Source organism: Pithys albifrons, chromosome 10, assembly GCF_047495875.1.
Source record: "Pithys albifrons albifrons isolate INPA30051 chromosome 10, PitAlb_v1, whole genome shotgun sequence".
Classification (NCBI taxonomy): Eukaryota; Metazoa; Chordata; class Aves; order Passeriformes; family Thamnophilidae; genus Pithys; species Pithys albifrons.
The window spans coordinates 9,068,823-9,096,464 of NC_092467.1; the positions used below are offsets into that span (position 1 = coordinate 9,068,823).

A 27,642-nucleotide genomic window follows, 5' to 3' on the forward strand; every position below is an offset into this window, starting at 1 on the left:
ATTTCAGATCAAAGGAATTATCCCCTTCCCCTCAATCTTCTAATCATAAGAAATTCTGCCAGATTAGGTGTCCTAGGGAAAAGTGACTGGGAAAGCTAGAAGTGATGCCTCATGCAAAATTGACCCCATTTTCCTTCTCAAGAAACTCCTGCTCCTCTGAGAATTACCCTAGATCAGACTCGAGATAATCAGTTTGATAAAACACACAAACCAAATTCATGTTTGTTATCTGTGTTGTATACTGTCAAAGGGTATTTCCAGGAGAGAAGCCATTGACTCACCTCCTTGAACTCCCAATGCAAGAGTGCAAGTTTTAAGTATTTAAATTCTGACTGTGAAGCTCCTCTGTCTTGTGAGCTGAATTCTGTTTTACAGGGAGCATAAACTGCTGTTTGCATGCATGGCAAAGCAAGGAAGACAGAGGAACTACCAATCACTTGGTGTGTTTCACTGAAACCAGGTAGCTCTCTCCAAGAGGAGGTGGCACACTCTCATAGGCAGCTTCTCACACAAGACACGGAAGAATTATTTAAACCAAATTCAAATTAGCCAACCATCACGGTCCTCTTAAGTATAGCTCAGTAATTTTGGTTGAGAAGGTGTGACTGGTTTAGCTTGGCAGAGCGTTGAAAATTGCTACATCCTTAATTCATACCTGCAAGACTGGTTTCTGTCCTGACTGATAACAAAAACAAGAACAGGATGAACCTCAAGGAAGAGCCAAGCGTTTTGCTAAAACACCCAGCATACTTCACTCGATTAAACAACTGTTGTGCAAATTAAACACACCCTCATCAGTGACACAATCCTGTTCTTAAGAAAATGATATTAAAATATTTCCTCCCCCACAAATGCAATTTTATGAAAGATAAGAAAGACCTTTTCTATGTATGCAGAAAATACATGAAAATACCAAGAACTTTGCATTTAGGCACTTAATTTGTCCCTTGTAACTAGACTAGAACAGACTACTTTTTAATTATTTTTTTAACAATTTCAAGCTTTATTAGAAATTGTTTTGATTTGAGAACCTGAAGTTACTTACACCAATCTTAACAAAGCTCAAAATAAATATGCAGGCAGATGATGGAATCACAAGGTTAACTCTCAAAGAGCTTTTAAAACTACCACATGAAGCCTTTACACAAGGACCAGCTGAGTTCCACACCTCTCCGTTTAGAACAATCTCAGGTTTTATCTCAACACAGTTAAACCACATCCAATTTGTGCGTATCAAAAGATCTCTGATGATTAAATCTTTCCAGTACAGAATTTGTGGATTCAGTGTTTCTCCTGGTTGCTTCTTCATACTATTTGTTGTCAATAATCTCAACTTAAGACTAATTTAAGATTAATCTTCTAGGAGTTGGCCATCACTTTTATTTTTGTAGCTTTTGTATTTCTCAACACAGTAATCATTCATAACCAATCCATTCCTTCCCTTTCCCTATATGATAATGGTCTTACAGAAATATAAATATTTTGTATTGTAATAAGATAGCACCTACAACTGTTTTAACTTTTTTTTAACACTATCATATTTGTCCTACAATGGAACTCAGCTTTTAACTAGTTGTTAGAACAACATTAGAAGAAACTGAAGATCAAATCTGACAGGCAACTGTCTTTCAGCTAAGCAAGCTTTCCTTGCATGAATCATAAGTGTATCTGTGACACATGGCAGGAAAACAAATCCTCATTGTTAAAAACTGCTTCTGAGTAGCTCTGAGCACTCAGAAGTGAAGACTCAGCACAGTGAAGTCACCTCACCTCTCAGTGCATTCATCGATGTTGTTCTCGCAGTTGGTTCCCTCAAACCCAGGCGGGCACTTGCAGGTGTAGCTGTCGACATAGTGGGTGCACGTGCCCCCATTCCTGCACGGCTCACTCAGACATTCATTGGTGTCTGTTTGGCACTTATCTCCATGAAATCCAGGTAGGCAGATGCACGAGAAGGAGTTTATCCCATCCACACATGAAGCTCCATTTTGGCAGGGATCTGAGATAGAAGCATCACAGTGAGTGCGAAAAAATGTAACAGTGAGAGGCCAGGCCTAGAGTAGCTGCTTTTAGAAAAAAACAAAGGGATCATACAGCCCACAGTGTGACAGACTACTGACAAATTTTTCTAAGCCACTTTAAGGAATAGATAACAGCAAAGCATTATTAATAAAAAATTCACTAGCAGGTGGGGATCAAGGCCAAGCTTTAGGGCCTAAAGGTTTCACTGCTGAAATTTGTTCTACCAAAAATCATTGAAGCCAAACCCACAGCCTCTTGGTTTAAAATCCAAACTGTTTATTTGACAGATGCCTACTGATAAAGACTATAAAAACAGCACAGCAACTGTTTCTTCTTCCTTACAAAGTTCTATTCATGAGAACTCGGCAAATTGTCTCTTTTCCAGATAGTGCTCAACACACAAGAGAACTAGTGTGCTTAATTTTCAGCATGAAAGCAGTCCAGTCAAAACCAATGTGTATGTGTATATTAGCATATATATATATGAGCAATTATGCATTACTGAGCACTTAAGATTTTTTCCCAGTATCAAAGACTGGCTGGGGAAAGGTTGGCAGAAAAGCTCACCATACATCACCTTGGATTCCCCTCACCTCTGCATTTCTTGACCTTTTCTCTATCCCTACCATGCTCTTGCTACTTACATAGCACCACTTTTTGGTGTTAAGCCACCCCCTACTACAGAATTCTTCTACTTCCACAAGTACTAATCTGCCTCAAAGATTTCTACCCTTCAGTAATTTCTTCCTTCTATGCTCCTTCCACTTTTGGATTTAAGACCCACATTCCTGAAGACAGATTCCTTTTCTACTCTGCATTCCACAGACCAAAAGCCTAGTCTATGAAGGCAGAGAGGGAAATTGGGAAGGGGGAGGGAAAAGAGACAAAAGAGGGGTTGAAAAATAGATTACTAAGCCTTTTTTTAAAGTTATGATTATCTTTAAGCACTACTAAAAACATGCAGTTGAAAATGCAAAGATACTCCACTGAAAATTTGCAGTTTAACATAAGCACAAGATGACTATGTTCACTGGGAAATGAAGAAATGTGAAAGGTAATTAAAGCTCTCATTTATTGACTGAGAAATACGCTCACATGATAAAAATTTGTGTTATGAGACACACCTGCATCCATTTAAAGGTCATTTGACTACTGCAGAGAAAAAGCACATTCAAAGCAAGACCCCTGGCAGCTCTAAAATGTTGTGTCTGTGGCAGTCAGCCATGCGTGAGTGAAGCCAAAAGCCGTGCATTAATTCTCTGTGCCACACATTTACTGACAGAAGGAGACTCGGGTATCAACTTTTCAATAAGTTCCTGTTGTTGGAGGGTTTGTTTGCTTCATAGATTAAAGACATTTGGCTCAAGGCATGGAAGGTTTTTGTTATGCTAAATGAAATCAGCTGTGGCAGTGATTTGAAATGCTCCTTCAGCCTCATGGGTGTGCTGCCTAACAGACAACACAGGGTGAATCTCACAGCTCTCAGAACACTTAGAAGAAGAGAGAGATGTCCCAGCTGTTCCAGAGAGAAAGAGGAACACTTTGAAAACGTTTTTATCTTCAGACACCCACATGAAAAATAACAGGACAGGCAATAATTCTTTTGGCTTCAGTAAGCAAAGCTCTGGGTCGCTGCATCGTGACATTTTTTGTGTTGTACCTGTTTGCTCAGAAAGAAGGAATGAAAAGCTCAGGCTAAGCCAGATGTCTTAGAGGTTCTTTCAGCAATGCTGCTTCAGGGGCTCCCACGGTAACTTTTGCTAATAGACTTGTTTGGATCTCTCTCTATAGCAGTCACAAATTTACTTTTTTTTTCCAGTGTAAACCACAACTTGCTAAATTCATATCTAAAGTATTTTCATATCTGAAGTCTTTTAGACTTCAGTTTAGTTTTAAGCTAATCTAGTGAAAAATAGGGGGTTAGTTTTTCGGTTTTGGGGTGGTTGTTTGGGGTTTTTTGTTTGTTTAGTTTGGTTGGGTTTTTTTAAAAGAACCAGCCCATCAAAAAATTCCAATGTTGTGAACTCCTCCAAGGTTTAAAAAAGCACTTTTCAAATAGTAACAGATGAACTTTTAAATACATGACACTTCTCAGGAGTCCTTGATTTTATCTGATCATGATACAGAATATGCCCAGCAAGCAAAAGAAGCTACTATGTATTTGGTTTCCCTTGTAAACAGCAGCGTCAAGGGCATGAAAGTAACACTTGTTTTCTCACAATTTAACCCATTTCAACACTCATCAGTGTATGAGCTACGCCCCTGCAACTGACACCTATTCTGAAAAAGCCCGCCTTTCTGCTGCTTAATTTTCAAATATGGATTAACTGGAACTGCAACAGGACCCAATCTTTGGAGACAATTAATATCAGACAGAGACATTTCAGGAAAGACTGCCGTACTCCAGATTCCCACCTCATCTCAATCAAGGTTAACATTGAAATACAGGCAAGCCCTGCAGTGGTACTTCAGCTTGATGTATTAAAATTTCAGGCAAATGAAATTCTTCATTTAACAGTCCTTCTTATTAAAGTATGTAAAACTCTAAGGACCTTTTCAAGTTAAGGATCTGGGAACAAGAACTGCTATCAGTTAGAACACTGTAGTCCATTTTTAGCAGCTGAACGTGATGGATTTTGACTGCCTCAAACACACAAGTCTCACAAAGCTGAGGTTTGAGGTTTGGGGTTTTTTGACAATAGAATATAAAAGACCTTTCAGTATCTATCAAACAGCACTTTTTAAAAGGACAGCAAAATTATTTTCAGGAAAAACTGGAAAACACAGAGCAATTTGCTGATACTCACTTGAAAGGCAGTCATCGATGTTACTGTCACAGTCTACTCCAGTGAAGCCAGGCCGACATTCACACAGGTAACTGCCTTGAATATTATGGCACAGAGCATGATTTTTGCAAGGCTTGGAGAGACATTCATCAATATCCACTGTACACCTCTCCCCTGAAACATGGAGAGTCCAGAAATAAGACCCTTCATAAGGAAATGATCAAGAGGCTCAATGTCAACACTGCTCAGCATTGAAAGCACAGCATGATCCCCAACCATGTTACCTTCCCAGCCAGGGGCACACTGGCAGGTGTAGCCTTCAGAGTCAGGAGATTCTTGGCAAATTCCCGAGTTCTCACAAGGATTAGGGGAACAAGGAGAAACCACTACCTGGCAGTTCACACCTGGAGAGCAGCAGGGGAAAAAACAGAACAGTATGCTGCTAAGAGCTTGCTGCTTCTTGGGAGAATGAACAAAGAGATTGTAACTTGCACATTTAACCCACATAGCAGTGGACATTTTGCCAGCACTGCCATATTGGAAAAATCTCAGCAGAAGAAAAAGGAGAGTAGAGCATTTCTCATGGGCTCAGTGTAGGGAACAGACATAGTAATTTTAATGCCCCTCCAATTCCCAGTGAATTCATGTAATTTCCAAAGAAAATTAAGCTAAGCTTCCAACAGGACATTTCTTAATGACTTCAAACAAGGCTTATACATGGTCTTACTAAGTATTTTACTAATGTATCATGTCTATATGAACTGACTGTAACTTAACTTGATACAGTCATTGATTTCCCATCTTGATTCTAATTTCCATGAACTTCAATGAAAAGAAATTACATTAAGGGTGCAATGAAGTGAAAAGGAAAAAGATAAAATTTTCTCTGAATTTTCACCTTTGAATCCTTTCCTGCAGGTACATCTATATCCATTCAACAGATCTTCACAAGTTCCTCCATTCTGGCATGGGTTTGATTTACATTCATTCCCTTCTGTTGAACAGTAATCTCCTATCCAGCCTGGGTCACAGACACACTTGTACCTTGAAAAGCAAAACAGCAGCAATTTTAGAGCCTCCTGAAATAAATCCTCTAACAGTTTCTCCTGCAGGTTAATTTCAGAGAGAAAAATGGAAGGCCGCTCTTTAGAAGAGCCCTGAGTTACATTTGGACTGCTTACCCCATCTGTACAGTTTTGAAAATACAGAAAATAAACCCTCCCTCAAAACCACACTTCCCTTCGTTACAGTTTTCACAAAGCACTCAGTCGACCAGAAATATCTTTCTGCTTTGATAAGACCATCTCAACATATTCAAACAAAGACAGGGAGAAAAAAAAGATTAAAAAAAAAAGCGGAGGGGAACAATAGGTTCCAAAGATAACTAGACTGATTTAATACAACAGCTGGCTGGGAGCAGGAGCAATCTTCTCCATCACATTTCAAAATCTGAAGTAGAGCACACTCCACCCATATGACGTCGAACGAAGGACTTGGTGAATCACCCTGGACTCAGGCCATACAACACACACTGTCCTCTCTCCTTGTCCTGCAAATGTGGCTTTTTATCTGGCACGCAGTGTAAGGTGTATGTGGGCATAAATATAAATGCAAGTGACAGATGACAGACTAGATGAACAAAAATATTTGTTTCCCAAACTTATACAGAGGCTGAATTAGCAATAAAGGCAGCTTTCCTGCCAGCTCCAGGGAAAGTGCTGAATCCTTCTCTACAGACCTACCCACAATAATAAATCACTTCCTTGTCTAACTGCTGACAACACTTCCCAGGACACAACAGATACTTGAGACACATGGCTATTCCATGTATGATCGAGAACTTTCACAAACAAAACCTTCCCAAACCTGTTGACACCACAGGTGCCTTGCTCCCAGACTTAGCATTACCAAAAAGAGGCCTGATTTAGGCCTCTCAAAATCAGTTGCTCTTCCTGGATGGAAAGATTTAGAAGCAACTACTGCCATCACAATAGCCAGAGAGAGCTTTCCTTTCTTCTCCCAGGCATGCAACGGAAGTAAAGCTGAGTAAAGATGACAAAATCTCAGCCTTGGACAAACTGTCCTGAGTCACCAAACCCTCCTTTTAGATGGTGGCAGTCCACAGTACAGGCCATGCAAAACCAGAAAAGACTACAAGGCAGGACAGAAAAATCTATGCTGAAACACCAGACTGCAGCTGGTGACTGAAGGTCTACACCTTACTGTGATTATGTCATGGGCAGCAGAGGAATACAGGTTCCAGTCTAAGAAAAATCAGAGACCTCAAGTCAAGATGTAACTCTGGGCAAAGCAAGAAATTACCAGTATAGAAGGCAGCAGGTATGTTTAATGGGTACTTACCCAGTAGCAATATGAGTGCAGTTGCCATGCACACAGGGGTTGCTCAGACACCCATCTGCCTGTGACTGGCAGTGGGGATGGTGGTAACCTTCAGGACACACACACCGAAAGCCATTCACTTCATTTATACACGTTCCACCGTTGTGGCAAGGGCTGGATGTGCATTCATCGATGTCCACATTACAACGTGGGCCTAGGAAAAAACCCAATACTTACTAAGTATTTGCTTTGCCTGTCTGCAAGAACACACATGGACACACAGCTCAGTGAAGTAATGCAGCAGGACAGAGCTTGCATGCCTCTGCTTTAACTCAAACCAAGAGAATCACTTCTGAAAGATGCACTTTATTGTGCCTGGAAAACAGCACTTACACTCAACAAGTATTTACAAACCATTCAAGAATCTCAACAGAATTCTACTAAAAATCACTGGTTATCATTGATTAGGAAAGCAAAAATCACTCAACTGCATCATGCTTGCAACAAACCTCTTGAGCTCCACTTGCCATAGCCCTGCTCTTCTGCTTTGAAGTATCTACTCTTTGAACAACCAATACTACCCAACTGTCTGCAGTAAATACAGTTCTTGTGGTTTATTGCGCAAAAGGGGCTCTAAAAAACACCATTTCCTGTTTTGCCTGTCTCTGATTACGACTGCAAGATCCTTGAAGTAGTGACCAAAAGGTCTTGTGAGGTTGGAAAGCTAAACAAAGTGAATGTTGCAGTAAATTGAAAGTATTTTTAACATAAGGAAAGGACAAAGTAATAAGACCCCACGCAAGCCAGCTGCTTGAACACTTGAATATGCCAATTCATCATTTTAGTGAATTATTTTAACATGGTAACAGTAACAAGTTCAGCAGGATAACAAATATAGTATGCCAACAACAAAGAAGAGTGAAAGGCATGAGTTCTTCCTGTTCTAGGGACTAAAGAGTACCACCACGCCAAAGCCAAAGGAAGGAAGGAGTGCCAAAAGTTTAGAAAGACACCAAAAGAAAAGCACAAGACACATGAAACCTTTTAGTGCTATTTCTAATGCATTTCAGATCTACTCTAATTAGAATCATTCAGTAATAAACAGCAACAAACATGATGAGAAAACTGTTATAAACAGTACCAACTGCCTAACAAAAATTATTTTGTAAGCATATTACCCTACATGGCTCAAAACACCAACTCCATTATAAACAGTCCTGAGATGTGCTTTAGTTATCAGAAATAGTACTGATGTAGACTTACAGTTCTAAGCGTGGATCCAAAAATTCCTAACTGCTCATATTTTCACTGCTTTTACTGTATCAGAGAAATTTTATTAAAAAAACCAAAACAAAACAGTACAACAACAAAAAGATCACTCTATGAAAGAGAAGTACTGAAAAAATCAGGTTATTCTTCTGGAGACTTCAGAGTGGAGAGTAGCTCATTAGAACACTGAGTTAATGCTTTGATTTCACAGAAAGAAAAATACTGTTCACGGTCAAAGCCCAAGGTAGTGTCTAATCAAACACCTCTCTATATTGTCCATAATCTCTCTGTCCCTGGAAAGATGCTGTAAATAATAAACCAAAGTCACATGGGTTTATTTGTTATAAAACCAAGAACCATGAATTGGACATAATTACCTAACAAGAATGGCATTTCACAGCACAGATTAGGCCATTTTTCTGCTCGGTAGAACTTGCTGTAATGTAAGATGCTGAGATTCAAAGATTAGCAGGACTTAGTCAGATACTAACTGAATCCCTTGCAGTCAGTATACAAAGAACAGCTTCCCTGGCGACTTGGATAACTATCTTCAAAACAATTCAAAGCTATTGGGTAGCTGATATTACCTGTAAATCCGGGTTTGCAGGCACAGTTGTAGCGATTAATGCCGTCAATACAGTCCCCATGGATGCATGGGTTACTTGCACAGTCATCAAAGTTATTTTCACAGTTTACTCCTGGGGGAAAAAAGAAAAGTTAGAGACATAAGGAGGCCAAATCTTAGAAAAAAGGCAATGAAACTACTTCCCAGTAAAAGCCAAATTAAGGATCCCACCTGTTTGAAAGTTACACATGCACTGGGGCAACTTTAACAAGTGATGATGTAGAAACACTGCAACATGAAGGAATGTCACCTGAGACTCAAGAGTCACTGACTGACTGCGACCCTGAACTTGTACTAAAGGTTTAAGCAAAGGAATAAACCATTTTGAAAACTATGGCTATTTTTTTTGCATACTTCAATTTTTGGAGTAAAGAGGAATAAAATTCTTCCAAGGCCAGTTGCAGTACCAGTGAGAGTTAGGCAATTCACAGAAACACACCAAAATTCAGCAAGGAAAAGTAATGTGATAATGATACTCTCACACCACAAGCAAATTTAGCACACACCGGAGCACACATAAGAAATAATTAAATGCTTGAATTCTGTTAGAATCCATCCCTTCCACCTGTGCTTCCTGTACCTGAAGTGCCCAGCAAACAGTTGCACTGGTAGCCATTCACCAGATCGATGCAGCGCCCTTGGTGGAGGCAAGGGTTGCTGTGGCACTCGTCTATCTGCTCACTGCATATGGCACCCATGTAGCCAGGATTGCATATACACGTGTATGAATCAATCCCATCCTGACATTCCCCATGGTGGCACGGATCAGGATCACAGTTGTTGATGTTCTCTTCACACAGAAGGCCAGTAAAACCTAAAGGAAAAACGATGACCAGGAGTAAGTAAGGAGTTAACTGGTATGATGCTGCAGTGAATATAATGCAGATATAGAAAGAATCATATTAAGAATCAGTAAAGTGGCAGAGAGCACAAAGGGTAACTGGGCACCTCAACTGCATTTCCAGCCCTGGAAAACAACACACTCCACTGTTCACAGCATTACAAAACAACACCATGCATGGAGAATCCTGGTATTGGAAGTGGTCACCTTCAGTTTATTTGGAACAGTAGCCATCACAGGAAACGTGTAAATCTCCATGAGAAGTATTTACTTGGATCAGTATAAACTATCTAAAGGTAGGCTCCTGTCATTATTTCCTCTCCACAATAAAGAGGGGGACAGAGGGAGTTGGACCTGTTAGAATGAAGATACTGCTGAAGCCTTCCCAAGGGAACTCCCTTGGCTCACCTCAAAGCTTCTGCAGCTCTGCTTATAAAAAAGTTTCTTTGCCCTCTCATTGGGACACCTGTCAGTAACTGCAACCAAGTACCAACTGCAAATCTTTCAGGGGCTGCATGCAACCTCTTCAGTTAGGAGCAATGAAACAAGCAGCAATCTGGCCTGTTTCATTCTGCTTCAGCTGGGAAACATCCTGAGCAAAAGGACAGAATCTATTCACAAAAAGGGCTAAAAACAACAGTTTCAGGAAGGTAGAGCAGCAAATGCCCTGTTTTCCATGATGGAGCAGAGCTATATGAAACAGAGACAATTTAAATAAATGGTTTTCAGAGCTGATGTTTTGCACCAACAGCTTGTGCTACCTTCCAGCAGCTGAAGATTAGGAAGGTAGAACCTCAAATTTCAAGACACCAACTGAAGACTGATACAAACCACGCTGCAGGGAATTTCAACAGCTGAAGAGTGATTCTCACCTGAGTATTATAAGTGGATAAGAAGCTCCCCATTTTTCATACAGGTTTGTGGTTATTTCTGTGGTCAAACATACCAGGTGACGGCTAACATTTCCAAGTTCTGCGAACGTATGCATGGATGAATGGGTGTGGAAGTAGGTAGGGAGAGGGAAGGGAAGGTAGTTAGAGAAATGGATATAAAAAGATGTTAGGGAAGGAGGAAAAACAAACCCATAAAGGGAGAAACGGTGGCAAGGGAAAAAAAAAAGAGGGCAGAGAAAATAAAAGAGGAAAGACCTAAGACAACTCAAGAAAAGAAAAGTCATGATCTACCACTGGGAAGGAGAAGTGGAATAATGCCAGAAGGGAAAGAAAAGACAAAAAGCAAGCAGTAAATAGAGCTATCTGTACAGCATTTGGCCAAACATTTTGCAGTTTTCAATCATGTCGGCAGCTGGCAATTACCATTCAGGGAACACATATCACTCGTATTATGAGATTAATAGAGCAAGAACATACTCAAACATCATTTTCCAGTAACTGACCTGCCCCAATGATGAATTCCGCATTTCAGTCTTATAGAAGGCTGTCAACATTAAATATAATACTTAGCATACATTGATTAAAAAATTATTACCTTGTCTCCTATTGTAGCTCAACTGAACCACTTCCAGATCAGGTATATTTCTGGATCTCTTAACTGAACATACCTTACCGAGATACCATTTCCCTCTCTGCAGACACAAGAGTTAGACTAGGAAAAAACACTTGAATATAGAACATAAGAATTCCTCAGACAGGATGGAAAAAAGCCCTAGTACAGAGTCCCTCTTCCATTTTCAGTCAAAGACTTAACCAAGGATTTTACTAAGAGCTGCTGCTTCAGGAACAAGCATTTAGTTACTTTCAACCTGTTCCTCAAAACTGCTCCATATATCATTTGCCTTCATGGAAGCAGTTGTCTTCCCTCCTCATATGGAAAATCTAGAATTTCTGTACTGACTTGGTTTAAGCAGTTTTAGTGCCAAATCCAGAACTGCTTTTCAAGGCACATCTCTCCACATTGTCCTCCACTACACAATTCAAAACTCTCCTAGGTCTGATAAGCTCTGCATTCTCGGTGAATGAAAGCAACCCAACCATACATCAGCTTGAGAGAGACTTTCTCAGATATTTTCCAAGTTTGGGGAAGATTTGACCTTTTCCTTCTTTTTGCAAGTATAATCTTAAGTCTGTCACATCTATAACCAAAAGGAAAAGTCTGACCACAATAATTATTGCTCTCCTGATCAGAGCTATTGCATTCTCTTCCTTCCAAAAAATTCAGTGCTTCTTCAGGCACTTTGGGAATGGTGGAGTGAGTGTGTGTGCCTGTGTGGGTCTGAAAAGAGAGGCTATTTTTGGGCTAATTTCTGCTACATTCTGTACAGTGCAGAATACATTAGCAAATTCAAATTTGCCCTAACAATTTGATTATTGGAATGATTCAGAATGAGAAGAATTGTACATAAATCTATCCAATCTAACAGCACATTTCTGGGATACAGGTAGCTCCAGGAGTTGTTCAGCTTCTTCCCCAAAGGAAGAGCTAAAGCCAAGGCATTTCAAGTCTGACTCTGTATCACAAGCAATGTATCAGGCACCATTAACTGAAAGCAACCAAAGGTAGTTCCTTATTGAGAACTACAGTATAAAAACTCTGAACCCTCTCATTTGAGCAGATGTAAAAATTAAGATAAAAATATATCTACATCACCCCCGGAGGTCCGAAGGTAAGAAAATCCTATAATTAAACCTGATGCTTCTAAACATGTAATTAACAAGGCTGTAAAGGTATTCAAAGAAAACCACCTGAGTTCCATCCACAGCTCTCTCAAAATTTCTGCGTGATATTTGACAAACCATTTTAGCTACACTCTGGCAGGCAGCTACTGTGTGATATTTATTCCAGTGGTCAAAACTGTTACTGCATTTCAATCTTCCTCTTTCCACGTAAAATACCCTGATGTAACAGAAATCAGAATACACAGTAGCACTGCTCTGAACATCTCTTGTTCTTCAACTGTATACTATATAATCTGGCTTGGAAGAAAGAGATCACAGATAAAAGGTTTCACACTGCTGTTTTTCCTTATGAGGATTCCATAGTTAATACAGAAGAAGTAGTCATCTTCTAGCAAGCAAAAGGGGAGGCTGAAAGAGGAAGGCCAGAACTCCCTTCAATTGTGAACTTCATTATCACAAGTAAAAAGCTTTCTGTACTTAAATACTTGTGCAAAGGAGTAGACAAAGCTTCACAACAAACAACCAGTATTTCAAGGAAAGAAAGAAAAAGTGCTGACACTTTGGCCACCCCTTTATGTATTTAGGTTACACGTGATCTCCAGTCCAGGGGCTGTGAACACAAGACTAACCTGTGGCACACTGGCACTCATAGCCATTGGGATGGTCGATGCATTTGGCTCCATTGAGACACGGCGTGCTGGAGCAATCATCTATATCAATCTGACACACAGCACCGCTGAACCCTGAAAGGCAGAAAAGAAGAAGAAAATCCAGGAAGTCATTTGAAGTAGCTCATCTAGAGAGATGCACTGTCAGGAATTATTTGTTAGCTAATCCTTAAAACCACCCAAATATAAGCTCAGCAAATCTAAATTCAATTGCATCATTAAGCACACACACCACACCCTGGTGCATTGGGGTTCCTCGTCCAAACCACTTCGTCCAAAACACAGTTTCTGTCTCCCAGGTCAAAGGAGCCCCATTTGGAAAACTGAGACAGCCAAGTCAAACAGAAATAAAGCAGATGAAGCATAAGTGGTGTCCACCACTGGACAGTATGCCTGTCTGTAAAACAGAGAGCCCAGCAACAACCTTCTGGTAATCAAAGCAAGTAGCTAAAAATAAAACAAGTGCATACATCACTAGAGCCCTCAGACCAGAATTACTACAGATATATGGAATGTGGTACAATATAGCACTGGAACTTTCAATACACTTCTTGAATTAGTTAATGAAGTATCGACAGGTTATGTCAGATGATGCACACTCTTAGGCACTTCAAGAAAAAAATTAAAAACTTCAGGAATGCTTCTTGGAGGAAGGAACCCAAGGAGGAGCCAGGACATCATTAGTCAGTAAGAAGGGATGTTGAACAAGCTTTTGTCATGTATATTCTGAACTCAAAACTTCTTGCAAGCCATCAAGAAAACAAGTGATGTTCACCCTACAGCCAACACTGATGCCTCAAGCTCAGCAATTTTCCTTTTCTTGCAGAGCCCAATTCACTCCCTCCTCATCCAAGCAGCATAAACGACATTAACGCAAAACCAGCTTCTGCCTAAAAACCTCAGAACACCACAGAAATCATGCAGACTGTCTGATCTTTAAAATGTGCTGAGAATATCACTGTGGTTTCCACAATAACAGAAGTTCATGTTGCCAACTATCCTTTTAGATGAGTGTCCAGCTGTATGTTTGTCAACACTTATCCAATAACAAACACAGTATCACTGAAACCAATACAGCACTATTCTTATTTACCAGCGATTGCAACTCACTGAAACAGATGCTGCTGCCCTAAGACAACAGAAACGCACAAGAAACATATCACCCACAACATCTGTGCAATTCTTGCTCAGGTGAAGCAGGAAAAGCTTCCAGAGGTGACTTACCAGGAGGACAGACACAGAGGAAGCGGTTGACTTTATCAAGACACTCTCCATTGTTCACACAGGGATTACTTAGACACTCATCAATATCTTCTTCACAGTGAACACCTTTAAAACCTGTTAAAAAATGAAAATAAATAAGAAGTGACTGAAAGCCTTAGAAAGGACCCTTGAAAGTACTTCTTATACCAGTGTTGAAAGTCTAACCCTAGTTTCATTGCAATTTGCAGTTTGGACAGAACCTATGAGGTAAAATATGCACCAGAGGTTAAATTATTGCACTAGAGGTTAAAAAGATGTTGAAGTGTATTTTTCACCATTGCTGAAGATGTTCACCTAATCAGTGGCAACAGAAGTTTGTGCTGAATTCATATCTAACATTTTCTTCCACTTAATGAGAAGGTGCTAGGTTTTAATACTTTGAAAGATAGCAATAATATATATCAATAATAAAAGAAAAAAACCCAAATGCAGCAGATAATTTTAGCTAAAGAGTTATTAGCTAATGGCAGAGTACAAGAAAAACATTAAGAAGGGTGAAATACTTGTAACTAGAGTTCCACCTTTCAAGGTAAGTCATATATTAATATAAACTCTTTGTAGTTGTCATGGTATCAGCTGATCACCTGCAGGGGTCACAATTTTTCATTGTACTTTATAAGACTGTGCAACTTGTATTCTTTTCTTTTTTAACCACTTTCTATCAGAGACCAGAATAGCAGACTGCATTGGTCACTGGTATGCTGGCCATACAAATTTTACAAGAATGATTTCAATCAAGTAACTTTTATTACAGTTATTTCCTCAGATCACTGGGAGCTTGCATCATTTGGGGTATTTTAAGCAAAGTAATAACCCAAACACTATTGTCACTCTTTTCAAGTTTGCACCTGCTATGCTTTCACAAATGTAAGTTTCTGCACATGCACTTAACTAGGTAGAGTAACAAATATGTTCTCATATACTCCAGTTCAGAAAGCTAACTTCCTTTACTGATGTAGAGATTGGTTTCTTTCTCAGTCCTCTAATTGCTTTCTCCCTCCCACACACAAATGCCAAGTCCTCCTGGCTGGTGCTGCCACAGCAAGCTCTCTCACTGTTTCATTTAGCCTCACCCCTTTGCAGCTTTGTGTTCCACCTCAGCAGAGCAGAGCTGACAGCCCTTCCTGTGCTCTGCCTTCTCGTTTCTTCTTTTTCTGGGAGCCCACTTTTGTCAGAAACTCCCCTCACCTGGCATACAGAGACATGTAAATCCTCCAATTTTATCCAGGCAGGTGGCATCGTTTTGGCACGGATTTGAGTGGCACTCATTGATGTCCATTTCACAGCGAGGTCCTGTGTAGCCCTTCAAACACTCACAGTGGAAAGAGCCTTCTGTGTTGACGCATTTTCCAGCATGTTCACACGGATTGCTGTTTGCTGCATGAAAAATACACACATGTGTGTGTCAAAACATCTCCTCAGAGCAGGAAAGCCACAGCATTCTTTATTAGTCATGGTCTTTTCCAGTGGTCATTCCATTATGGCAAGTAATACTGGGGAAAGACTGTTCATCCTCCTAGGAAAAGGTTACTGTGACTGAAGAAAACATGTGCTAGTTACTTGCTCACCAGAAGGATTCCTGTCACTACCAATGGACCAAAGGAGCAACTCTGGCCCATATTACTAAAAACAGCTCTTAAGAGGAGAGTATCAGCTAGCAGGAATTAGAGAATTAATGATATTTTCAAGGCCTTACCTCTAGATCATCTTTTACATTTACTCCCAAGTCTAAAAAGATGCCGTCACAGCCACAAAACCAATAAATTTGTCCATTGCATGTTTTCAAAAAAATAAACTAAAAGCAACCTGCAGTCTTGTCCAAGGCAGACTGAGGAATAAAACTCAAAGAAGTGCTTCTTTCAAGCACTTCCATGAGTGCTGGTTAGGTATTACCTTCACGCATCACACTCTAGAAGCATGAACGAGCACTCACAAAACGGTAAGTCAGTCTCTTAGAGTCCAGTTAATCCTCAAAACAACACAACAGCATGCCATCAGAGAACTGCAGCTTTAAAAGCCCACGTGGTCACCAGCCTTGGAAGGCAGTCAAAAGATCCAGCCATATTCTGACTGTCAAACAGCCCTGATATATTTTTACCGAGGCCATGGCTGCAACAGCTCCCGTATGAACTGCTGTACTTTCATTGTACCCTGCAGTTCTGAGGGACAGCTTAATTATCACATCTGTTTGCATGCACTCCTCTCACAATGCTAAAGCCCTCTTGCACGATGAAGAATGGTTAAGCATCTCATTGCTTTTCATATTCCAGAGGCTAACAGTTCAAATATGGACAACTATTCTGACTCAGCCCTCTGCCTTAAGTCCCACACAAGATTTAAAACTCACCTAAAGATACAGAAATGGAAGGTGGATAGCAGGAAAGGAGTCACATTTATGTCGAGAAGCTATGACAAAAATGTGTCTTCTTGGCCCTGTTAGTTCATATAAAGCAAACAACCCAATTCCCTGTCCATGCACCAACAGAGAGCAAATAAACTCACCCATTGCACATTCATCCACATCCTCAGTGCAGTCTGCTCCCTTATGGCCTTGAGGACAGGTGCAGATATAGTGTCCATTCACAGGATTGGTGTCACAGAGAGCACCTTTCTGGCATGGATTGCTAACACAGGCATCATCCAAGTGGCACAGGAGACCTAGAGAAGTATCCGAGATTTTATTAAAAAAGTGAGATACAGCAATCAGACTGTATGTTATATAGTCATATTCCCTGTCTTGATATTTCAGAGATTCACAGACAGAGGTTTAAGCAGTATCTTACAGGCTTCAACCTATAGACTACCATGGGGATTTTACCACACACTTACAGAACATTATATTTAAACACAGATTCTGTGACTTTAAAGGTGTACCCAGTACTTCTGGGGAAGCAAAGTGGCTGACCATTACTAAAACCTCTTCCTTGGAGCAGTTAACTAACTCTTCCCTCTAACAAGCATGATAATTTTTCTGACAGCAGGAAACACAGGTGTACCTCACTTTTTTAATTCAGATATGCTGATCACTTGTATTCCAAGGCAGTAGTTAGGAGACATATTTTTACATAACCTAAACCAGCAAATTTTCCACCACACCAGTGAAGATGCCTACACCCTCACACACAGATATTTAAATTAGGGTTTCAGACTCGTACAATTAACATAAGTGGCACAAAGCAAGTCACCCTCATGCATAACTTTTCAGGCAAATACAGGTTCTGCTAAAGACTAGAAGATCTGCTTTCCTTGCAATCTAAACTCTAATAAGTTTGTCCTCCAGCCTAAGACAAATACTTCTTTGTCCCAGGCTACAGGGGTTTAACAGACCTCTGCTCATGGACAGTGCATGTTGCATTTTGTTCTTCCTGGTTTGGTCACAAAGTGTGAAAATAAACAGAGCACTTTAAACAAACGCATAAACTTCAGGAAGTTAAGTGCCAGATTTATGCAACTTTTCCATCCTTACCTGCCTTTCCCTCTGGACAGATGCACGAAAAAGAAGCCACTCTGTCAATGCAGGTGGATCCATTGGCACAGGAGGCAGTGAAGCAATCGTCAATGTTCTTGCTGCAGTCGTCCCCACTCCAGCCATTGACACACACACAGGCATAGCCCCCATTGTGGTTGGTGCAGGTGCCCCCGTTCTGACAGGCATTGGGTTGGAGCTGGCATTCATCCACATCTTCAGTGCAGAACTGGCCTAGTGGATAGACACAAACAAGTTTAGTAACAGTTCAGACACTCAGACCCAAGGAGATTCTTGCACAGAAAACATAACCAAGGGAAACGCTGTAGTCCAGCTTGATTGACACTTCTTAATTCCAGTACATTCAAGCTCAAGGACTTCCAACAACGCTGTCGTCAAACTAGGCAAAGGCAACTAGCATCCCTAAATCACTCCAAGATAGAAGCTGAACTGCAAATAACTTTAAAAAGGCACAGTTTGAGAGCCAGCAGGCAGTCTGCACTGTAGGAAGATACATCTGCAAGGAGGTGAGAAGCAGAAAGAATGCAGGTCTGCCTGCAGAGCAGCCACGGGGACTAAGAGGGAAGATGGTCCCACAATAAAATCTTTGCCAAGTACTGCCAGCAGACCAGCAGCAAAGTAACTCATCAGGAGAACTTAATTTTTTTGTACGTAATTATGCAATGAAGATTACTTGATAAGGAAGAATAGGATTCTTGAGACTCTTCTACCTAAAATACTCAATTTCCTTCCCCCACGTAGTTTAGAGACAATCACAAATACTTGGGGGTTTCTTGGTTGTTCAGAGGTTTTTCATCTTCTTTTTTTCAGAAACAAAATATTTAGTCTAAAAATGTTTTTATGACTGGATATATCAGAGAGAAGAAAATGAACATACACTCTCAGGGAGAATTAAGGAAAAGGACCAATGGACCACTAAGTATGAAATAATTTTCAAGGGATACTGAATTTTACAGTCACATTTATAGAAAGCTCTGCAATTCACATTTACTGAAGTATTTGTTTGCCCAAATCCATCTTCCTTTGACAGCAAAATCCAGAGAACCTACCACTTGCATCAATATTTTGTTTCAACAGTTATTCACCTTCCCGATTGTCTCGGTTTGAGGGGAAAAAAACCAAAATGTTTTACCCACAAGCAGGGGAGGGGCCTCCTCCACGATAATCACACCACTTTTTATCAAATTTAAGAAAAGGAATTTTAATACAAGAAGGATAACTGATATATATATATATATATATGTAAACAGACTAGTGCAACCCACTTCCCCAGCACCACAAGAGAAAAAAAAAACCAAAACAACAACAAAACCCAGCAGGTTTTCCTCCGGGAGAAAAGGTTATACTTAAGTGTCCTTGTTACAGCCCGGCTGGCTGCAGAGTGAGTTTCAGTCCCTCTCCAGCGAGACAAACGAGCAGTGAGCTTTCAGATGGACTCAGTCTCTTCCCCCTGTGTTCCCCGTCCAAGAAGCAGAAAGGTACGAGCAACCAGCAGCAAATCCAAGGCAGGCAGCAGCAGCAGCGCGGCACGAAAAGTAGTCCGAAGTAGGCAGCGGCAAGACAGCCAGAAAAACCCCAGCAGTAACCAGCAGGGCAGCCTGCCTCCTTGGAGCCCCCACTCCCCCGTTCCGCCGAGCCAAGACTGGGGAGAATATCCAAAAAAAAAACCCAAAAGAGACAAACCTGCCCCCACCCCAGCGATCAACAGTTAACTGCTTCTTTTGTTAACCGCTGGCCTGGGCAGTTAAGTGGCAGGGGAGAGAATTTACATAATAATCCCAAACTACAACACCGATTAAAGTTGTGTAGTTTACTTTTAAGCCAAAGTCGTTTAGCTGAAATTTCAAATCATTCATTCTTATTCTGAGTTTCTTGGACAGAGAAAATCTAATGAACAGATAAAACCCAGTGGCTAAGCCCCAGCTCATTTCTTCCCAGGCTGGCATATGGGTGCACATGTGCAACCACAGAATATGGTCACAGTCAACAACCTTCTGCTTGATAAACTATTTTTCTGCTTTCAGTCACATTGAGAACTCTCTAGCACTGAAAGTTTGGTTTTTTTCCTTCACACTTGTTAATAATTTGCTTTTACCACCCTTTCAAAAACATTGATACAAAGCACCAGAAGATAGCCCTTTATGAGACAGCGAGATTTAATTTGTTTGATGACCTTCTCCCTTCTTCAGCTGACACCATCACCTCCCTCACCAGCTTGCAGCAGCTTTCCATTATTTGGGTCAAGGCTCCTTAGTAAGTGTGCTGCTGCCAAGATTCTCACACTTCTCCTCTCCAGCTGCTCTATCAACTGCACACTTGTATTTGCCTAGAATTTCCCCCATGTTCCACAAATAAATTCAAGAGCAGGTCATGGATCTTCCCTGACTGGGACAATCTTCCCAATCTACTGAGGTTTGCCAATTTAAAAATAATTATTAGATGTTGCTTAAGTCACCTTGTTAATCAATGGACCAGAAATAATGATGCAAAAGCACACATGCACACCTTCTTCCAATGCACAGAACAAGCATTTATGATTGGCAGGAGTCTAAAAATGTTCAGTCTTAACCATCTCCACCTACTATATTCATGTTGTGATTCCCCTTGTTTTCAAAGTACTTAAATAAATCAGCCTATGATCCTGCAAGAACTGGGTTTTTTTCACTTGGTAGCAAAAAAATATGATTATTATTAAAAAAATTAGTTGCACAACTGATTGTGTTCTGTGCATATGTTCCTTTCAGCAGGAGGATTACTTCAAAACAAGAATTCTATCACTTGAAAAACCATAACAAAATTTTAACAGTAATAACGATTACAATAGAGTTTTCAGAATTATTCTTCAGTTTCCGGTTTGCTTTGTGAAACAGCTGGGGGAAAAACCTAACAGTTGCTATCATTATCTGTAAAACACCTCTCTGCATAATGAAAAAACAAACTGTGCATTTGTCATACTAGAAGTGGTTTGTTCATGAGCTTTCAGTGTTGGCTTATCAGTGGCCAGACTGAAAAGAGCCGGTTGGCCGGGGTCGGCCCCTCACAGTCACACGTATCTCGCAACGCCACACAACTGACTTCCTCTTGGAAAAAAGAAATCAAGACATTATTTGCTTATTATAAAAGTGATTTTCCTTCTTTTCTTGGAGGGGGCCCAACCCAGATCAAAGGACACACTCTCTGAGGAACACTCATCCATAGCACAGCCATTGGCACCCTCGCAGGCTCTACATCCTCCTTTTGGCCGCGGCCAATTCAAACTGCTGCCACTAAAGCATGAAGAGGGTTTCGGTGCTGAAGTTACCACATCACTCCAGACTGTAATGCCTCTCAAAAAAATCACTTGCCTTGTGACTGGCTGAATAGAACTCCTGAAACATAACCTTTTGTGGACTTTGGGGAAGGTGACTGAGTGTGGGTGTGTGTGGGTTTTGGCTTTTTGGGTTTTCTTAAAGCAAAGATGGGCAAACTACTCCATCATATAAACTATCAGGGTTTGTTTCTGACTTCCCATTCCAAGTGTCACTAGTAATATCAACACTTAGGACTTTTTTTAGTATTGTTTTTAACCAGTACTTACACTTCACTTCTAGAAAGGATAGTACCAAGTGACATCACTACTGTCCTTGCAATAACCCTGTGCCCTAAGCCATTCCATATTTCTGAAGCCCTAAACTAAAACAACCTCTTAAAGGTCTATCAATGTCTCCACAAAAAAGCAGAGCTTAAACTTCAAGTAATTCAATTGTATTTAAAAAACATACCACATCTGAGCTCCTCAAATCTGATTCTCACTTAGCTTCTCTGATTTCTAACACTCCTTTTGCAGATACCAGATCACAATCGTATTTATGTTTAATTATGAATAGGAATCAAACAAAGCTCCAGCTTAATGCAGTTTGTTTTAAAAACAAAGGAAATTCAGTTCAATACATTGAGGCATAAATGAGCAATTAACTACTGTATTTTACTATCGAGCATTTTAATGAAAAGATCTTGTTCTTAATTGAAGCTATAACTGAAATAAAGACTCAACTTCTGGGCAAAAACATATGAACTAAAAGGAACATAAGGCAAGTACAGCATATCAATCTAACTACATTAACAAATGTATAATACTCAGGCTCATCATCATCATGTAATGTAAGGGCAAAAGTATTTTGAAAGATTTCAGAACAATTTTTTTAAATAGTACAAAGCCCAGATTAAAGTCCAAGAGGGTCACATTTCTTAACCGGAGCTGGTGAATTGGCAGAAAATGCTTGAACTCTTATTATTGCTGAAGTGGGGCTTGAGTGGTTTGGATGTGTGTTCCATGGCCCACAGTCCTCAAAGAAAAACACAAAAGGGTTTTCAGGTTGTGTGGTTTGGTGAGGTTTGGGTTTTCAGGTAAGTTATGGTTGCTTATATGGTGTTCTTGAATCTTTAGGTGTTAACAGCATAAGATCAGTGGTCAATATCGTAATTTTTCAACACAGGTTTTTGGAATGGCCACAAAGTTTCATCCTCCTAAAAGGGCTGATTTGCCCTCAGTAGTTGCTTCAAATGAGAGAAATGGATTACTATTTTGGGCAGGTGCTGCAAAGAAAATATTTGACAGTTCTGTTGTTAATGACCTATGTCTTCAACATAATGTCTGGACTTCCAAAATGTCTTTTTATGGCAGAGACAGAAATCTCTTTCAGTGTTGGACATAAACCAGGATGTAATTCTGAAACTTCTCAATGAATACTCCTCTCTGCCAGGTTAGTTAGATTTAAAATAAAATGGACCAAAGATCTCCAGAATAATCTACTTATGGCATGCTGCTTTTTAACAAAAACCAAGTATATTAACTTGTAGCCACATAGTTGGTAAGCTGGTTTTCTGCTTGTTAAGAGTTTTAGGCAGAATCAAGTCTTTTATTCACAGAACTGAAATTCAACTTCCCAGTGCAAAGTCCATTATGAATTGTATAGTGTAATACACATCTTCGTGACTTCTGAATGCCACAAGCACTTCAGCTGAATGTTAATTCCTCTAGCTGCAGATTTCTGTAGGTACTTATTTTCCTGTGCTCTTGCTAGTTTCCATTACATTTCTAAATGAAATACAGTAAATACAGGGTGAACTAGTGAAGGCAAGTGCAATACACTAACTGTACCACATTTTAATGGAAATGTAGAAACAAACACATAAAAGACAACAAGAAAGGAAAAAAATTACTCCAAGAAGCTAATAAAAACCTAACCTGACCTTGATATTTGCAGAGCCTGGGAAATCAGTAAAATGCCAACTCAGGTTCTAAGTGACCTTGTACAAAGTAAACAGCCAGTCCATGTGGTATTTCAAAATTGAAAACTAGAAGTAGAAAAAGGGAACAGCCTTCAACTCTTAGCACTTTTTGCCCACTATGAAACTAAGTTACTTCCTGCATATTTCCCCCCCCCAAAAAAAAGGCTATATGGCCTAAGTCAGACATGTTTGCTGCTTTGATTGCTCCCATTTTCAGACCCTCAGGAACTGGATAGGAACTCCAAGAGCTTCTCTTTAGGCAGACACACGATGCAGTGGCTCAAGGTCCCTCAAGCAGTTGTACTAGATCTCATTGACAAGAAACAGCCAGCCTCATCTCATACAGGTCTTTATGTTAAAAAAAATAATAAAACCTGATTTATACAGGTAAGGCAGCACACAAAATGAGTACAATCCTACACTGAAAGAGAGGAACATTAGCTTGAGCAAACAAGAAACCAAACCAGTCACCCTGGGGAGCAGCACCAGACATGTACAAAAGCTGACCCTACCAAACCATAGAGGGTTTACATAAACCCCAATTCCATCCTGCAGCTGAATGTAGGACCTTCAGTCAGTTCAATCAGAGGCCTTCATCTTTGGCAGAACAGACTTTCCATTAAGGAAAAAGTTCTCTTGGCCTCTTAACTATCCAGCAGGAAAGCCTGCTGATGCACAGCTGGAGTACCAGAGGCTAAAGCTCCTGAGAGTAGATCTAATGCAATCTAATCACTAAAAACATTTAGTAGGACAAAGGGTGAAAATACCTTCATATGCCTTGAAAAAATCAGTTCCTGGAAAACTGAGCTGGGAGGAGACAACAATGTCCCATTTCTCTCAAAATAACCACCACCACAACAGTGGACTCAAAAGTCAGAATATCTTACAAGTTTAGTGATACTGGAAAGATATTTGAGAGAGAATCACATACTGGTCATCAGGGTCTTAAGAGACTCATTAGAAGTATCAAGTTTCAAGCAGTTTTATACCCCCATCTCCTCAGTAGCTCACCAAAAGTTTGTCACTTATCTCAGACTAGCACTCCAGTATACAGGAAAGAGCTCACTGGCTCTGCTGAAAGGGCTATTTGGGAACTATAAACCAGATCTAGGCAGAAACTCCCTGAAAAAGTAATTTAATTCACAAAGTATTCCAAAGATCACTGTATGAGTTCTGAATACTATCAGTGTAGCTAAAGAAAGCATGGCTCGTTAGAACTGTTTGTATTTTTAATTCAAGTTTCAAAGGACTACTAAGTGAGAAGGTGAACAGCATCTTACCAAGACTCAAGAACAGGCTAAGAGATAAGGCACAGTATTTGTATAAATGACTGAATCTAACTGTGGCAGAAGGTCATCAAGGCCACACCACAAAGGACCATGCAGTTTCTTCTCCTCTCTAACCACCTGTATGTCCAGGATGCCAGCTGGCAGATCACAGCTGACTGGAGAAGGACATTCCTCTGGCCAGTTCTGTCTTGTAACACAAGAAAAACACCTGCATTGACAGTGCAACCCAACATATATTGATCCGTCAGGTCAAAGCTCAGTCTCCTCACGCTGTTCTGTGAGTCTGCTCCACAAAAGGAAAAGGAAAAACTACAGAGCCATCAAGCCTTCTAGGAAAATGGGGTTTATGAAAAATACTTTAGCTCCCATGTTTTCAAATTGTGTATTTGTGAAAGCAGCCAATTTAATTTTTAACCCATAGAATTATCCATATGCATTGAAATAACTCACAATTAATGCATACAGGCATTTGAGCATTCAATTAATGGTCTGGAAGGAGATGAACAGTAGGCAGTGGTATCTTTTACAAAATAACATTTATGTTTTCCAAGAGGAAGCCAAGGCATTTCAGTTGGATTCAACCAAGTGAGGCTGTTGGGCAGTGCAACAGCAGACAAGGCTTGATGCACAAACGCCAAGTAAAATACAAAGGCAAACAGACTTGCTGCAGAGGGTTTAGGCCAGGCACTCCTTGAGGAAACATCAGCCTCCCTGGAACAATTCAGTGGGGACCTCTGCTCAATCACAGCTTTAATCAACAAAATAAACACCACCGAGCAGACATTTGACTACAAGGAAGAATAACTAATGCAAACACTTGTGCAATAGCAATGGCACTGCTTCAGTCTGGTATATTTTACAGTATTGAAGCCACCACCTCTGAATAAACACACTGCAAAGAGATAGAGTTCATAGACTAACAGACTGGTGGAGAGAAGACTTTCCTACGAGACTTACAAAGCAATTGCTACCCACAAAGGGTAAAAAGTATAATACAACAGTTATTTCAGGGAAGATACAATATGAGGCAAAGTATACAAAAGAAAATATTTGATTATTTATATCATCTGCTTTATTGACACAAGGTATCTCAAAGCAAAGAACTTCAAACTTCTCTGAAAGAGGGAGCACTTCCATATAGATCAAAATGTCCAAAGCAATAAACAGGTTAATACCTAAAGGGATCTCAAGTGTTATGTCCAGACCATATCCAAATTCCAGACGCTCCTACAATGCCATCTCCACAGCTCCCTGAAGGCAATCCAGTGAATACAACTGATGTTTTCAGCTTCAAGGATGGCTTCAGGCACACACAAAATTCCATGGACTATACTGTTTACATTTGCCAGAAGTACCCCCAGTTGCATGTGTTTTTAGTAAAGGTCTTCCCTGCTTAAGTATTACAGCAGTTTCCCCAGAAAAAAAGGACTGAAGCCAACTATTTTTTCCCTTCTTTTCTCAAGAAGTAAGAAGCATCATATTCTCAAAAATACACTCCTTCCCCAGGACCTCACAGCATCCTTCTCCCAGAGCAGCAAAGCAGTAGCAGCCATTCCCAAACTTCAGGTGTAGGTGTTTTGTTTTTGTTTTTAATAGATCTTGGGCAATGCCAAATACCATCCAAGATATCATAAATCTTAAAAGCTTAATATAGAATTTGAACAATTGAAGATGAACCTACAATTGTAGAGAACAGAGTAAGCATCTGTGTTTATTTTAGACTAATATGGTGGAGAAAAGAGTTTAATTTCATAACCACACTGGGAAGCATGTAGTGGAACTAATAGGCTTTTACAAGGGATTTTACAACCCCCAAATACAAAACTCTGGGCTTTAACAGACTTACACATGGTCTGACCCATTAAATACTGCCCTAAATCACTCCCCACAGACTACTGGGTAGTGAGGGCAGTCCTGACTGAGCTCTTCAGAGGCAATAATACAAATTATCAGAACACAATTCATTAAAAATTATTACTGATGCACTAATGACAGGTTGGTTTAATATGGTGGTGGGAGGTGAAATGACTGGGGACAGCAGCAGGAGAGAGAAGCAAACAACAGGAAACACACATCACCACGCTACTCTCAGCTTTGTCCTTCTCTTTACCTTCTCTGGAAAACCCAGTGAATCAGGGAAATACCTAACAAATGAAAGATCTGCAAGGCAAAAAAAATTAACGGTTGGAGCCAAAACTTACAATGAAAGCTTCCTATTCTCAAGCTATCTCAGCAACATATCTTCAGTAATTACCCAAAGACAAATCACTTCACTCTAAGTACAACGGAAGGGGCAGAAACTGCCAGGAACAAGTCAGATGCAGATAAAACAACTGCTACCTATTAGACTGGTCTCACAGCACACACTCACCAATCCAGCCTCACCAGAGGGGTCTGGTCTACTTTGTTGTAGTGCCAAAGATATGAAAGATGTACTGAAAACTTAAGGACATCTCCACAAGAGATCTGGCACATTTGATTGCAGAGTATTTCCCAACCTGGAAAGTCACCAAAGACAGAAGGGAAGAAGCAGCAGTGTGGTCTAAATTGGATGCTGTCATTCTGTCATCAGATCAGTTCAGCTGTTAACACCTCAGGTGTTTTATTACAGCTACCTCCTGCAGTTGGGAAATGAAAAGCAGCACAAAACAAACAGGAGGTTGTGGTAGGTGTTCCAGAATCCATACTGGATAAGGTACTGACTAAAGGGTGTAACTTTTAATGCCTCTGAAATCCATCTGCTCTGCACAACACCGGAATCAAGTACCGCAAGAGAAACAAACAACATACAGGATAAAGTCTCTCTGTGTCTGATACTTCAAATAATTTGTACACTCAAACTCAGAGCTGCCAGCTCCAGAGGCTGCCACGTGCTCCCTGCTCCCTTTGTATCTGCCAGTTCAAACATGAAGGAAGAATCATAATCCCTCTTGGCCTCTTTCAGAGCTGTCTCTTGGAGATACTACTGTAGTGACACCAGCCAACTTGTCAATTTTGGCACAGACGGATCTCAGCCAGTACCAAAGAGGCCACTATGCTTTTTAATAAAGCCTGGAAAAGCACCAGAAAGCTGACCATTGCTACACGGCTAGGGAAGATGACTGCACTTCTCACAGGAGTGACTCAGCCTCCCTTAGCTCATACA

The 27,642-nt window shown here is 40.3% G+C and overlaps 1 protein-coding gene across 1 annotated transcript in view; it reads right to left on the reverse strand.

The window, feature by feature from the left end:
- The window catches only part of NOTCH2 (notch receptor 2), an 85,976-nt gene that overhangs the window by 25,209 nt on the left and 33,125 nt on the right, over positions 1-27,642 (reverse strand). The window contains exons 6-17 of the mRNA XM_071565402.1: positions 17,917-18,150; positions 16,953-17,108; positions 15,639-15,827; positions 14,412-14,525; positions 13,149-13,262; positions 9,623-9,856; positions 9,005-9,115; positions 7,170-7,362; positions 5,707-5,852; positions 5,093-5,212; positions 4,830-4,982; positions 1,771-1,999 (exon numbers count right to left, since the gene is read on the reverse strand). Of these exons, the coding sequence (XP_071421503.1) occupies positions 1,771-1,999; positions 4,830-4,982; positions 5,093-5,212; positions 5,707-5,852; positions 7,170-7,362; positions 9,005-9,115; positions 9,623-9,856; positions 13,149-13,262; positions 14,412-14,525; positions 15,639-15,827; positions 16,953-17,108; positions 17,917-18,150 (1,993 nt within the window). The remainder of the gene's footprint in view (positions 1-1,770; positions 2,000-4,829; positions 4,983-5,092; positions 5,213-5,706; positions 5,853-7,169; positions 7,363-9,004; positions 9,116-9,622; positions 9,857-13,148; positions 13,263-14,411; positions 14,526-15,638; positions 15,828-16,952; positions 17,109-17,916; positions 18,151-27,642) is intronic.